Here is a 16,096-nt window from a genome sequence, read left to right on the forward strand (position 1 = left end):
TAGTATTTCTCTACCCTGTAGCCATAAATGTAATAATACAAGTCTGCCTTTTGTATCAGTCATCAAGAGTTCTGATTTAGATACCAGCCCTTTTCTTATGAGAACAGTTATCCCTCCTTTACGTCCCTCTGCTGGTGAGGCATGAACTTCTCCCACCCAGCTTCTTTTTAGCTTTTTATTCTCTTCCTAAGACAAACGGGTTTCCTGAATACACGCTATATCTGTTTGCTTTCTTCTTAGCGCTGTCAGCACTTTAGTGCGCTTGACAGGGGAGGTAATACCTCCCACATTCAAGGTGTTAAATCTAACCGATCTAGCTGCCATTGTATGCCTGGTTTGTGCCCGAGCGTGAATGTCCATCTACTGAAGGATCGAGCGCCCAGTCTCACTCTGACCCTTTTATCTCACACTTTGCACTCTGGCCTCGGGCCTTCTGCTTGCTTCTTACACTTGGAGTGATATTTGGAAGACAGTATTGTAGTCCCTTCTTAATGCCTATCCCCACCTCTTCTACCCTTTGCCCTCCCTCCCTCCCTCTCATTCACCCCTAATCCCCAAAGTGTGAGATAAAAGGGTCAGAGCGAGGCTGGGCGCTCGATCCTTCAGTAGATGGACATTCGCGCTCGGGCACAAACCAGGCATACAATGGCAGCTAGATCGGTTAGATTTAACACCAGACACCCCCAAATCACAAATGTTGAAACACATACCAGGAAATATAGATGGAAAGCGATGGCCACAAATGCTCGTAGTCTAAGCAATAAAGTTCATGACCTTCAAGCCCTGATGTTGGAGGTAGACTTAGATGTTGTTGCAATCACGGAGACGTGGCTCAATGGTTCCCATGAATGGGATGCAAACATACCAGGCTATAATCTATTTAGGAAAGATAGAGAGGGTCGAAAAGGTGGAGGAGTAGCTCTGTATGTAAAGAATGATATCATGGCGACTGAAATGACAGGGACCTGTGGAAAAGAAGAAGCGATATGGATCACCTTAAAAAGAGAGGATAGAACCTCTGTCCACGTGGGTGTTGTCTACAGACCCCCAACACAATTAGAGGAACTAGATAAAGATCTGATTGCAGATATTCAAAAATTAGGAAAGAAAAAAAGAGGTTCTGTTGATGGGAGATTTCAATCTGCCAGATGTAGATTGGAAGGTTCCGTCTGCAAAATCGGAAAGAGAGATCGTGGATGCTTTCCAAAGTCCTCTGCTTAGACAAATTGTGACAGAACCCACGAGGGAGGGAACGACGCTGGATCTGGTGCTCACAAATGGGGATAGTGTGTCAAATGTCTGAGTGGGTGCACACCTGGGAAGCAGTGACCATCAAACAGTTTGGTTTGATATGGCGGCTGAAGTGGAGGGCGGCCACTCTAAACTCAAAGTCCTGGATTTCAAGCATGCTGACTTTAGTAAAATGGGGGAATACCTGAGGAAGGAGCTGATGGGCTGGGAGGACGTACAAGAAGTGGAAGGACAGTGGTCCAGGCTGAAAGAAGTAATAAATAGGGCCACAGACCTTTATGTAAGGAGAGTAAATAAAAGCAAGAGAAAAAGGAAACCGATATGGTTCTCCAAGCAAGTGGCTGAGAAAATAAATGCTAAAGAGTTAGCGTTCTAGAAATATAGAAAATCTCAAGAAGAGGAACACGGGGAGGAATACCGGATGAAACTGAAAGAAGCCAAGAGAGAGGTATGTCTGGCGAAGGCACAAGCGGAAGAACAAATGGCTAGAAATGTAAGGAGGGGAGACAAAAATTTCTTCAGGTATATTAGTGAAAGGAGAATGACTAAAAAGGGAATTGTGAGACTAAAAGATACAGCGAAACGCTATGTAGATAATGATGAAGAAAAAGCCATTTGCTAAATAGATACTTTTGTTCTGTTTTCATTGAAGAAAATCCTGGAGAAGGACCACGAGGGACTGGCAAAAGTACACCTGAGAATGGAGTGGATAGAGCACCGTTCACGGAAGAGAGTGTGTATCAACAACTTGGAAAGCTAAAGGTGGACAAAGCCATGGGACCGGACGGGATCCACCCCAGAATATTGAGGGAGCTCAGAGAGGTTCTGGCGGGTCCTCTTAAAGATTTGTTTAATAAATCCTTGGAGACGGGAGAGGTTCCAAGGGATTGGAGAACGGCGGATGTGGTCCCTCTTTACAAAAGTGGTGATAGGGAAGAAGCTGGAAACTACAGGCCAGTAAGCCTCACTTCGGTTATTGGAAAAGGTGCTGAAGGAAAGGATAGTGAATTTCCTGGAAGCCAATAAGTTGCAAGATCCGAGACAACATGGTTTTACCAGAGGGAAATCGTGCCAAACGAATCTCATTGAATTCTTTGATTGGGTAACTGGAGAATTGAATCATCGACATACTACAGATGTAATCTACTTAGATTTTAGCAAAGCTTTTGACACGGTTCCCCACAGGAGGCTCTTAAATAAACTCGATGGGCTGAAGATAGGTCCCGAATGGTGAACTGGATTAGGAACTGGTTGACGGACAGACGACAGAGAGTGGTGGTAAATGGAGTTCGCTCGGAGGAGGGAAAGGTGAGTAGTGGAGTGCCTCAGGGATCGGTGCTGGGGCCAATTCTGTTCAATATATTTGTGAGTGACATTGCCGTAGGGTTAGAAGGTAAAGTTTGCCTATTTGCGGATGATACTAAGATTTGCAACAGAGTGGACACCCAGGAGGGAGTGGAAAGCATGAAAAAGGATCTGAGGAAGCTACAAGAATGGTCTAAGGTTTGGCAATTAAAATTCAATGCGAAGAAATGCAAAGTGATGCACTTAGGGAGTAGAAACCCAAGAGAGACTTATGTGTTAGGTGCTGAGAGTCTGATAGTTACGAACAGGGAGAGGGATCTTGGGGTGATAGTATCTGAGGATCTGAAGGCGACGAAACAGTGTGACAAGGCGATGGCCGTAGCGAGAAGGTTGTTAGGCTGTATAGAGAGAGTTGTGATCAGCAGAAGAAAGGAAGTGTTGATGCCCCTGTACAAGTCGTTGGTGAGGCCCCACCTGGAGTATTGTGTTCAGTTTTGGAGGCCGTACCTTGCGAAGGATGTTTAAAAAATGTAAGCGGTGCAAAGAAAAGCTACAAGAATGGTACAGGATTTGCGTTCCAAGACGTATGAAGAGAGACTTGCTGACCTGAACATGTATACCCTGGAGGAAAGGAGGAACAGGGGTGATATGATACAGACGTTCAAATATTTGAAAGGTATTAATCCGCAAACAAACCTTTTCCGGAGATGGGAAGGCGGTAGAACAAGAGGACATGAAATGAGATTGAAGGGGGGCAGCCTCAGGAAAGATGTCAGGAAGTATTTTTTCACAGAGGGTGGTGGATGCTTGGAATGCCCTCCCGCAGGAGGTGGTGGAGATGAAAACGGTAACGGAATTCAAACATGCGTGGGATATGCATAAAGGAATCCTGTGCAGAAGGAATGGATCCTCAGAAGCTTAGCCGAAATTGGGTGGCGGAGCAGGTGGGGGGAGGCGAGGATAGTGGAAGGCAGACTTATACGGTCTGTGCCAGAGCCGGTGATGGGAGGCGGGACTGGTGGTTGGGAGGCGGGAAGTACTGCTGGGCAGACTTGTATGGTCTGTGCCCTGAATAAGGCAGGTACAAATCAAGGTAAGGTATACACATATGTTTGTCTTGTTGGGCAGACTGGATGGACCGTGCAGGTCTTTTTCTGCCGTCATCTACTATGTTACTATGTTACATCACCCTTCTCATCCCCCCCGTAAAGTCAGAGAGATCATAGGTCACAGTGATGGTCCCCCCCCCCCTCCCCGGTCCTCCCCCCAGCCTTCATTCTTTCAGCGCGCGTTCACATTCATGCATTCATTGCCTTATACTTTTCGCTTGTTTAGTAAATTAACAGAACAACAGTATAACAAAACAATCTGTATCATTATGCACTAACATTAACCTCTAACATTTAATTTATCTTTTGTGATGGTCCTCCCGCTTTATCGGGCCCATTTAGCTCTAGACGCTCATTCTGCCCCCACAACCCACCATTTTGGTGGGTGATTAGACTGTTATTACTGAGCAATGGGCCCTCTATTGAGACTGCTGCAGTCCACTCACATACCTTCCTCAGCCTGGCGTTATTTAGCACTTCCTTTTGTCCAACAATTTGTATTCCACCCAGTCCTTTTATTTGCTGCGTCAATTTCCATAAACCCTTCTAATTTTTATTAGGTTCCGTTTTCACATTCATTGCTTTTTGGAATATTTCTGATTTCATGCAAGCTAAAGGTTATCAATAGAAATCAAACAAAATAAAACATGGAAAAGAAAATAAGATGATACCTTTTTAGTAGTTACATCTTGAAAAATATTTTCAATACAGGCCATAAGAAAGCATCAGTCCTTGACGATTAGAATCTACATATTCACAGCCAACAGTCCAGAACATTCCAAGCTTCCAGTTTTCCATTTGTGATGAGGCTTTTTCACTTCTGCTTACCATACTTTGACAGTGTACATCTCCCCCTGAGAGAATCAATCGCCTACTGCTCACCTGGCCACACCTAAAGAGAGCTTTTGCGTTCTTGCAGTCAATCTCTAACGCCCTCTCTCCAAAGACTAATGCCCGGGCAGGGAAATCCAGCTTCAAGTAGGTGAGTGACAGGTTCAGGAACACCAGCAGCCTGCTTGCATTAATCTGATGCTGCTCTTGATTGCCAACACATTGGCGAGTCAAGATTTTGGAGGCCTAAAGAAAACAAGAGAATGTAAACCTTCCAAATAGGATTCCTAAACAGAAAGTTGATTACAGGGAGTGCAAAATGGAAGATGAACAATATATTTGAATTTCTGAGTCTGACTGTGATTTGCTCCCAATAAGGTGAATAGTGAGGCAGCTTTCATTAACAATATAAATTACAGGGGAAGTCACATTACACATTAGGCAAGGAAACACTTTAGTACAAAGCGCTAAAGCAGCCATTCCCAACCCAGTCTTCGGGACACACCTAGTCCCATCTGGTTTTCAGGATATCCACAATGAATATTCATGAGTTAGATTTGCATGCCATTGAGGCAGTGCATGCAACTTCCTCTCATGCATATTCATTGTAGATATTCTGAAACCTAATGGGAATAGGTGTGCCCCGAGGACTGGGTTGGGAATGGCTGCGTTAAAGTGTAAAATCTCCCATGACTATTCACGATTGTGAAAGCATCATCACATACTTTCAAGCAAATACTGACACGGCAGGACATAAAAAGCAATTAGGCAGTGCAAGCCATGGCAAATTTTTCATTATATAGAGTGAACTTGAGCAAGTCATAAAAACCTAATGTAGACTCTGGGAGGTATAAATGGGCCTTACTATAGCCTTCCAAAATAACAAAAACAACCCCCCCCCCCCCCACCACCCAATTTAGGTAGATCATGACAGCTAACCAAGAGAGGCATACTTGAAAGGGGCGCCCAAGTTTTCTGAGGACGTCCTCAAAGGACGTCCCGGCGAAGGGGCAGGGAAACCCGTATTATCGAAACAAGATGGGCGTCCCATCTTCCGTTTCGATAATATGGTCGGGGACGCCCAAATCGCAAAATTTAGGTTAACCTTAGAGATGGTCGTCCCCGATTTTCGGCCATAATGGAAACTGAGGATGGCCATCTCAGAAACGAACAAATCCAAGCCATTTGGTCGTGGTAGGAGCCAGCATTCGTAATGCACTAGTCCCCCTGACATGCCAGGACACCAACCGGGCACCCTAGGGGGCACTGCAGTGGACTTCAGAAATTGCTCCCAGGTGCATAGCTCCCTTACCTTGTGTGCTGAGCCCCCCCAACCAACCCCCCCCCAAAACCCACTTCCCACACCTATACACCATTAACACAGCCCTAAGGGGTGAAGGGGGCACCTACATATGGGTACAGTGGGTTTTGAAGGGCTCACATTTACCACCACAAGTGTAACAGGTAGGGGGGATGGGCCTGGGTTCGCCTGCCTGAAGTGCACTGCACCCACTAAAACTGCTCCAGGGACCTGCATACTGCTGTCATGGAGCTGGGTAAGACATTTGAGGATGGCATAGAGGCTGGCAAAAAATATTTAAAACGTTTTTCTTTTTAGGGTGGGAGGGGCTTAGTGACCACTGGGGGAGTAAGGGAAGGTCACCCCCAATTCCCTCCAGTGGTCATCTGGTCAGTTCGGGCACCTTTTTGAGGCTTGGTCGTAACAAAAAATGGACCAAGTAAAGTCGCCCAAGTGCTCGTCAGGGATGCCCTTCTTTTTTCCATTATTGGTCGAGGATGCCCATGCGTTAGGCACGCCCACGTCCTGCATTCACTATGCTTCTGACACGCCCATGTGAACTTTGGTCGTCCCCATGACGGAAAGTAGTTGAGGACGCCCAAAATCGGCTTTCGATTATGCCGATTTGGGGACGCCCATCTTCCAATTTGTGTCTAAAGATGGGCGCCCTTCTCTTTTGAAAATAAGCCTGCAAAGGTCACAGAAATAAGGTCACTGTAAAGATACTAAACATTGGAGTGGAGGAGTGGCCTAGTGGTTAGGGTGGTGGACTTTGGTCCTGGGGAACTGAGGAACTGAGTTTGATTCCCACCTCAGGCACAGGCAGCTCCTTGTGACTCTGGGCAAGTCACTTAACCCTCCATTGCCCCAGGTACAAATAAGTACCTGTATACAATATGTAAGCCGCATTGAGCCTGCCATGAGTGGGAAAGTGCGGGGTACAAATGTAACAAAAAAAAATCTATTCTTGCTATCTGGCATTCAAGACCACTACACTCACTGAAGCAGGAGAAGTGTCAAAGTGTCAAGCTGGGAAGTCCACATTCCATAACAGCTTGAATAACGAAGATACTTACCTGTAGCAGGTATTCTCCGAGGACAGCAGGCTGATTATTCTCGCAACTGGGTCGGCGTCCGAGTTGGCCCGGGAACCGGAATTTGCAATAGCAAAAAGAAAAAACTTTTCCCTTCTGGTGTGTGTGCCACAGCGCACCGCGCATGCGCGGACTGACTTCCCACCCACCGCACGACCACGCTCCTCAGTTAAGGTCTAAAGCAAAAAGAAATCAAACAACTCCAAGGGGAGGTGGCCAGGTTTGTGAGAATAATCAGCCTGCTGTCCTCGAAGAATACCTGCTACAGGTAAGTATCTTTGCTTTCTCCGAGGACAAGCAAGCTGAGTTGTTCTCACTACTGGGGTATCCCTAGCGTCCATGCGCACCCAAAACAATAAACATTGGTCAATTGGGCCTCGCGAGGATAAAATTAGATTAACCTGAAACTATATACAGCTAGCTGAGAATGCAGCCTAGAACAGAATAAAGCGGGCCCAGGTGGGTGGAGTTGGATTCTAAACTCCAAACAGATTCTGAAGCATCGACTGCCCAAACCAACTGTCGCTTCGGGTGTCCTGCTCAAGGCAGTTGTGTGATGAGAATGTGTGGACTGAAGACCACGTTGAAGCTTTGCAAATCTCTTCAATGGAGGCTGGCTTTAAGTGAGCCACCGATGCAGCTATGGCTCTGACATTATGAGCCGTGACATGGCCCTCCAGAGTCAGCCTAGCTTGGACATAAACAAAGGAAATGCAATCTGCTAGCCAATTGGAAATTGTGCGCTTCCCAATGGCAACTCCTCTCCTGTACCTGAGATGGTCCAGTTGCACCAACGTTCGAAGCCAGTGGGAGTCTTCGATGACATGGGGCAATGGAGGGTTAAGTGACTTGCCCAGAGTCACAAGGAGCTGCCTGTGCCTGCAGTGGGAATCGAACCCAGTTCCCCAGGACCAAAGTCCACCACTTTAACCACTAGGCCACTTCTCCACTCCAGAAATATCCCAGAAATAGTGGATTTTCCCCAGTCCATTTAATAACAGTCTATGGACTTTTCCTTTAGGAAGCCGTCCAAACCTTTTTTAAATTCCGCTAAGCTAACTGCCTTTACCACATTCTCTGGCAACGAATTCCAGAGTTTAATTACACGTTGAGTGAAGAAAACGTTTCTCCGATTCGTTTTAAATTTACTACATTGTAGCTTCATCACATGCCCCCAAGTATAAAATGGTACAGACTATTATAAAGAACAAAATTACAGAGCATATTCAAAAGCACGGATTAATGAGAAAAAGCCAACATGGATTTAGTGAAGGGAAATCTTGCCTCACCAATCTATTACACTTCTTTGAAGGGGTGAACAAACATGTGGATAAAGGGGAGCCGGTTGATATTGTGTACAGTGGCATAAGAAGGGGGGGGGGGGGGCGGTGGGGCGGTCCGCCCCAGGTGCACGCCGCTTGGGGGGGGGGGGGGTGTCGTCTCTGTTGATTCCTTGCTCCCTCTGCCCCTGAACAGGTTACTTCCTGTTCCGGGGCAGAGAGAGCAAGGAACCAATGGAGCCGACGCAGCTCCCAGCGACGTGGACTCGGGGGCGGATCGGCCCTCCCACCCCTCGCTTCTAAACTAAGTAAGAATGCGCTCCGGGGGAGGGTGCGCGCCGAGGGGGGGGCGCCGTGCTGCACCCGGGGGGGGCGCCGTGCTGCACCCGGGGGGTGCGCAGCGGCGACTCGCCCCGGGTGTCAGCCGCCCTCGCTACGGCACTGATTGTGTATCTGGATTTTCAAAAGGCGTTTGACAAAGTACCTCATGAAAGACTCCAGAGGAAATTGGAGAGTCATGGGATAGGAGGTAGTGTTCTATTGTGGATTAAAAACTGGTTAAAAGATAGAAAACAGAAAGTAAGGTTAAATGGTCAGTATTCTCAATGAAGAAGAGTAGTTAGTGGGGCTCCTCAGGGGTCTGTGCTGGGACTGCTGCTTTTTAACACATTTATAAATGACCTAGAGATGGGAATAACTAGTGAGGTAAATAAATTTGTTGACGACAAAAAATTATTCAAAGTTGTTAAATCGCGAGAGAATTGTGAAAAATTACAAGAGGACCTTACAAGACTGGGAGACTGGGTTTCTAAATGGCAGATGACATTTAAGGTGAGCAAGTGCAAAGTGATGCATGTGGGAAAGAGGAACCCGAATTATAGCAACGTAATGCAAGGTTCCATGTTAGGAGTCACCAACCAAGAAAGGGATCTAGGTGTCGTCATTGATGATATGTTGAAACCTTCTGCTCAGTGTGCTGCTGCGGCTAAAAAAGCAAATAGAATGCTAGGTATTATTAGGAATGGAATGGAAAACAAATATGAGGACGTTATAATGCCTTTGTATCGCTTCATGGTGCGACCGCATCTCGAATATTGTGTTCAAATCTGGTCACCGCATCTCAAAACAGATATAGTGGAATTAGAAAAGGTACAGAGAAGGGCGACAAAAATGATAAAGGGGATGGGACAACTTCCCTATGAGGAAAGACTAAAGTGGCTAGAGCTCTTCAGCTTGGAGAAAAGACGGCTGAGCGGAGATATGATAGAGGTCTATAAAAATAATGAGTGGAGTAGAAAAGGTAGGCGTGACGCATCTGTTTCACTTTCCAAAAATACTAGGGCGCATTCGATGAAGCTACAAAGTAGTACATTTAAAACAAATTGGAGAAACTTTTTCTTCACTCAACGTGTAATTAAACTCTGGAATTCGTTGCCAGATAATGTGGTAAAGGCGGTTAACTTAGCAGGGTTTTTAAAAGGTTTGGACGGCTTCCTAAATGGACTTGAGGAAACTCCATTGCTTATTTCTGGGATAAGCAGCATAAAATGCTTTTTTGGGATCTTGCCAGGTATTTGTGACCTGGATTGGCAACTGTTTGAAACAGGATGCTGGGCTTGATGGGCCTTTGGTCTGTCCCAGTATGGCAATACTTATGTACTTATGTAAGTCTACATCTGAATGGCTGAGAAAAATCAAAATTAAAGTTTTGGACTGGCCTAATCATAGCCCTAACTTGAACACAAAAGAATGCTGGAGCAGGACCTAAAATGAGAAGTTCATGCATGAAAATCTGCAAATGTGTCTAAATTAAACCAATTCTGCAAAAAAAGAGTGAGCTAAGATTTCTCAACAGCAATGTGAAAGACTGATATCAAACTATAGGAAGTATCTGGTTACAATTACCGCTGCTAAACATAGTAACATAGTAAATGACGGCAGATACTTGAACGTGCTGTTCACCGCCGTTGCCTTGACTTTCTTTCATCTCAAGCTATTCTTGATCCACTTCAATCTGGCTTTCGCCCCTTCATTCAACTGAAACAACGCTTGCTAAAGTCTCCAATGATCTGTTCCTAGCCAGATCCAAAGGTCTCTATTCTATCCTCATCCTTCTCGATCTATCTGCTGCTTTTGAAACTGTTGATCACAGCCTACTCCTTGATACGCTGTCCTCACTTGGATTTCAGGGCTCTGTTCTTTCCTGGTTTTCTTCTTATCTCTCCCAGCATACCTTTAGTGTATACTTTAGTGGATCCTCTTCTACTTCTATCCCACTGTCAGTTGATGTACCTCAGGGATCTGTCCTGGGACCTCTTCTCTTCTCCATCTATACTTCTTCCCTTGGTACTCTGATCTCATCCAATGGTTTTCAGTATCATCTTTACGCTGATGACTCCCAGATCTACATCTCCACCCCTGAAATCTCAGCAGGAATCCAGGCCAAAGTATCAGCCTGCCTGTCTGACATTGCTGCCTGGATGTCTAAGCGCCATCTGAAACTAAACATGACCAAGACTGAGCTTCTTATCTTTCCCCCTAAACCAACCTCTCCTCCTCCCCCATTCTCTATTTCTGTGGATAACACTCTCATCCTTCCTGTCTCATTAGCTCGTAACCTTGGGGTCATCTTCGACTCCTCCCTCTCCTTCTCTGCACATATTCAGCAGACTGCTAAAACCTGTCGTTTCTTTATCTATAATATCAGCAAAATTCGCCCTTTCCTTTCTGAGCACACTACCAGAACCCTCATCCATGCTCTTATCACCTCTTGCTTAGACTAGTGCAACTTGCTTCTCACAGGTCTCCCACTTAGCCATCTCTCTCCTCTTCAATCTGTTCATAATTCTGCTGCACAACTAATATTCCGCCAGGGTCGTTATGCTCATATTAGCCCTCTCCTCAAATCACTTCACTGGCTTCCTATCCATTTCCGCATACAGTTCAAACTCCTCTTATTGACCTATAAGTGCATTCACTCTGCAGCTCCTCAGTACCTCTCCACTCTCATCTCTCCCTACATTCCTCCCCGGGAAATCCGTTCACTGGGTAAATCTCTTATCTGCACCCTTCTCCTCCACTGCTAACTCCAGACTCCGTTCCTTTTATCTTGCTGCACCATATGCCTGGAATAGACTTCCTGAGCCGGTACGTCAAGCTCCATCTCTGACCGTCTTCAAATCTAAGCTAAAAGCCCACCTTTTTGATGCTGCTTTTAACTCCTAACCCTTGTTCAGAACCCTTATTTTATCATCCTCACTTTAATATTCCCTTATCTCTTGTTTGTCCTGTTTGTCTGTCCTAATTAGATTGTTAGCTCTGTCGAGCAGGGACTGTCTCTTCATGTTCAAGTGTACAGCGCTGCGTACGTCTAGTAGCGCTATAGAAATGATAAGTAGTAGTAGTAGTAGTAGTAGATAAAGACCTGAACGGTCCATCCAGTCTGCCCAACAAGATAAACTCATTTTACATGGTATGTGATACTTTATATGTATAACCGAGTTTGATTTGTCCCTGCCTTTCTCAGGGAACAAACTGTAAAACTCTGCCCAGCACTGTTCAAACATCGAAGCCCCTTAAAATTTACACTCCAGCCCATCCATATCTATTCAGTCACGATCAGGGCGCAGACCGTAGAAGTCCGCCAAGCACTGGTTTTACACTCTAATTACTGGCGTCGCCACCCAATCTCTGCTAAGATTCTGTACATCATTCCTTCTAAACAGAATTCCTTTGTGTTTATCCCACACATGTTTGAATTCCATTACCGTTTTTATCTCAACCACCTCCCGCGGGAGGGCATTCCACGTATCTACCACCCCTTCCATGGATTAATGAGACAAAGTCAACATGGATTTAGTGAAGGGAAATCTTGCCTCACCATTCTACATTTCTTTGAACATGTGGATAAAGGGGAGCCGGTTGATGTTGTGTATCTGGATTTTCAGAAGGCGTTTGACAAAGTACCTCATGAAAGACTCCAGAGGAAATTGGAGAGTCAAGGGATAGGAAGTAGTGGATTAAAAACTGGTTAAAAGATAGAAAACAGAGAGTAGGGTTAAATGGTCAGTATTCTCAATAGAGAAGGGTAGTTAGTGGGGTTCCCCAGGGCTCTGTGCTGGGACCGCTGCTTTTTTTTTTTATTTATAAGAAGTCTTTATTGTGCAATTCAAAAATACAGATTTGCTGCGATACAATAAAAATGATGCACCTGTCCACAAATCTTACATAAACATAGGTAAAGCCAGTACACTTTTCGTATATAACTGTAACATTCAAATACAAACCTTAGTAGACTTCAAGTTATTTTTCTTAAACTTTTCAATATTCGCTAATTATCCCCCCTGTGTCCTACCCGCCCCCCCCCCTTCCCATTTTCCCCCCCTTCCCTCCCTCCCATTTAATTTAGCGATGTAACCGTACAGGCTGCTGTCATGATAACATCACACTACAGAGTTTGCATAGCGATCAGAGAAATGTTTCCATATCGATTGCCATTTATTCATCTGGCGTTTTCTAACCGCTATCAACCTCTCCATCTCACACACATAGCTCAATTTGTTATGCCATTTTTTGATTGGCGGGACCCCTGTCTGTTTCCAATGGGAAGCTATGGTGACTCTGGCAGCCCCCAGTGCCTGTTGCACCAAGATTTGTTGGGGCTTCTTTAGTCCTGGTGGCTTTACTGAAAAGAGAAAGAGCTCAGGAGTCCACGGAATTGAACATCCCACCCACTGCTGTAACCGAGCATGTACTGACTTCCAAAATGCCCGAACTTTTACACATCTCCACCACACATGACCCATATTCCCTCTTTGTCCGCATCCCCTCCAGCACAGCCCGGAAGAATCCGGAAATATGCGCTGAAGGCGGTCCGGAGTGAGGTACCATCTGTATAATACTTTCATTGCATTTTCTTTAAATGGGACATGGCTATACACTCCGGCCACATGTCGCTCTATTCTCTCCCACTCAGTCTCCCCCAGGGCCATTCCAGTCTCTTTTTCCCAACTCTTCCTATGTAGAGTATAGCTAGGTACTTGTGCAGCGATACTGTGATATAATCGACTGATCAATCCCCGTGAGAAGGCAAATTTCTCACATATGTCTTCTAGGCATAACCGTTCCCTTTTTATGACCTTACGTACAGCCTCAGTTTTAAGGAAATGTGCTAATTGACAATAAGCAAATTCATCCCCATCCTCTATGGAGTATTTGATCTTCAGGGTTTCAAACGGGATCAGAGAATCCTCCTCAAACATCCGACCCCAATTGCTCAGGCCCTCCATATGCCACCGCTGAAAAACCCCCGTTTCGTTCCCGGGTAAAAACATGGGATTAAATGCTATAGGGGCCATACGTGTTAGTATACAACGCCCTTTTGGAAACATGCTATCCCAATAGTGGAGAGTGACACATATGGACGGACACATACCCTCCCTCAGCACTCTGAAAGACTTAGGAAGCCACACAAGCGATCCCAAAGGCCTTGTCCCCAAGGAATGTTGTTCAATATGCACCCATTGTCTATCAGGGTAATTCTGATGCCATTCAATCGCAGCTTTCCCCTGAGCGGCCCTGTAGTACCATAGAAGATTTGGGACACCCAATCCTCCCTTTCTCCTAACTTGGTAGAGCAACTGGCGCGCTAAACGCGGACGTTTACCCGCCCAGACGAATCGCATAATAGAGTCTTGCATGGATGCAAGGAGTCGCCTGGGCAGCATTACAGGTAGCGCTTGGAATAGATATAACAGACGGGGTAGCACGTTCATCTTAACAATGGCTATCCTTCCGAACCACGAAACCTCCTGATCTCCCCAACGCTCTAGGTCTAGCTTGATGGTGCGGGTCAGCCCCTTATAATTGGCCTCGGTTAGTTCAGATAGATTGGAAGTAATATTCACCCCCAGGTATTTGATGTGTTTTGTAGCCCACCGGAACTGGTATTGTGCCTTCAAGGTCTCTACTATATCCTCTGGAAGTGAAACATTCAAAGCCTCCGACTTTGTCATATTGACTTTGAAACCAGAAACTGCTGAATATTCCTCTATAAGACACAGAAGGTTAGAGAAAGTGGGCACAGGACGAGTGATATATAATAAAATATCATCCGCGAAAAGAGCTGCCTTATGTGTTCTATCCGCTACTCGGGCCCCATACACTCCCGGATCTGACCTTAGTTTTGAAGCAAACGGCTCCATAACCATTGCAAATAAAAGGGGTGACAACGGGCATCCCTGCCTAGTTCCCCTTTGAAGTCCAAACAGATCTGAATTACTCCCATTGACCCGAACACACGCTTGAGGAGAATCATATAGTGCCTGGATCCATTTCCTGAATTGGGCTCCAAATCCCATGGCCTCCAGAACCTTATACATGAAGGGCCAATGGACCCTATCGAAAGCTTTTTCTGCGTCCAAGCTAAGTAGACACAGAGGCCGTTTAGTATTTTTTGCTAGGTATATAAGGTCCAGGGTACGCCTGATGTTATCTGTGGCTTTACGATGCGACACAAACCCAACCTGGTCGGGATGTATGAGTGTCGGCATCAATGGTGCCAGTCTGTTTGTCAGCACTTTAGCCAGTATTTTAACATCTGAGTTCAAGATTGAAATAGGTCTGTAAGAACCACAGTCAACCGGATCTTTATCTGGCTTAGGTAATACTGCAATCCATGCCTCCATCATTGAGGTGGGCAACTTCCCCCCCCTTCCCACCTGATTGAACAGGTCCGCGAGAAGTGGGGCCAGTTCAATTGCAAATTTCTTATAGAATTCATTCGGAAGCCCATCCAATCCAGGCGACTTACAGGAGGGCAGGCCACGCATTGCCTCCTGTACCTCAAGTGGAGTAACGGGTTTATCTAACAATTCTCGGTGCTGGAGTGTTAAGCTTGAAATCTCACTATCAGCCAGGTAGGTATCGATAGATTCCGAGGTGGGTGCGATCTCTTGTGTATACAATGTTTGATAAAATTCCCTAAAGCGTTTACGAATAAGGTCTGATTTATATATTGTGGATCCTGTGCCATCACGTACCTGCTTTACTGTACGATCAACTTTTTGTCTCTTTAATTTAATAGCCAGGAGCCGGCCAGCCTTATTGGCAAATTCGTATACTCCAGCCCTTAACCTCTCTCGGCCCATGTTAAGCTGCTCTGTGTAAATGGAGTCCAGCTTCATCCGTTCTCCACGCAGTTGGGTCAGTATGTGAGGTGATTTATTAGTTTTGTGTTGGCCCTCCAGCACCTGTATCCGGTCCATACATCTCGCTATTTGGAGTTTACGTGCCCGCGAGCGTGTGCTTGCTAGTTTTAAAAAATAACCCCTTGAGACCGCCTTCATTGCATCCCACACAGTAGCTAAGGATGGGCCTGAATTAAGGTTGAACTCTAAGTATTCCTTCAACAGCTTTCTATAGCCGTCTTCCACCTCCTGTTCTAGCAACAAGCTCGTGTTCAGTGTCCATCTCCTATCTTTTATTTCCAATTTTATATTCGGCAAGGTGACCCATACAGGTGCATGGTCGGAGATCGTTATGTTGCCTATTCCAGCCGTTGGACCTTGCTCTACCAGCGAGACATCTACAAATATATGGTCAATACGAGAATAAGAATTGTGCACTGGGGAGTGATATGTGTAATCTCTGTCCGCCACATGTGTCAATCTCCATAGATCTAGTGTACCTAGGGAATGTGCCAATGACGCCAGCGCTAGAGCCTCTCTTCTCCCCTCCGTATTGGTAGGTCCCGTTCTATCCAATTCTGGGTTAAGGACTGCATTAAAATCACCCCCCATTATTAAAGGGCCCTGCACAAATAAGGCTAGCAAATTCTTCACCCTAGTAAAGAACTCTGCCTGCCCACTGTTGGGGGCATATACAGATGCTATCGTTAAGTCAACCTGGTCTATTTGGACATGTAAG

The 16,096-nt window shown here is 45.7% G+C and overlaps 1 protein-coding gene across 3 annotated transcripts in view; it reads right to left on the reverse strand.

The window, feature by feature from the left end:
* Positions 1-16,096, reverse strand: part of FKBP6 (FKBP prolyl isomerase 6) — a 234,131-nt gene that overhangs the window by 82,915 nt on the left and 135,120 nt on the right. For all 3 annotated transcript variants that reach the window (XM_030186098.1, XM_030186096.1, XM_030186095.1), the window contains one exon: positions 4,548-4,742. In XM_030186098.1, coding sequence (XP_030041958.1) covers positions 4,548-4,742 — 195 coding nt within the window. The remainder of the gene's footprint in view (positions 1-4,547; positions 4,743-16,096) is intronic.

The sequence above is a fragment of the Microcaecilia unicolor genome, chromosome 13, assembly GCF_901765095.1.
Source record: "Microcaecilia unicolor chromosome 13, aMicUni1.1, whole genome shotgun sequence".
Classification (NCBI taxonomy): domain Eukaryota; kingdom Metazoa; phylum Chordata; class Amphibia; order Gymnophiona; family Siphonopidae; genus Microcaecilia; species Microcaecilia unicolor.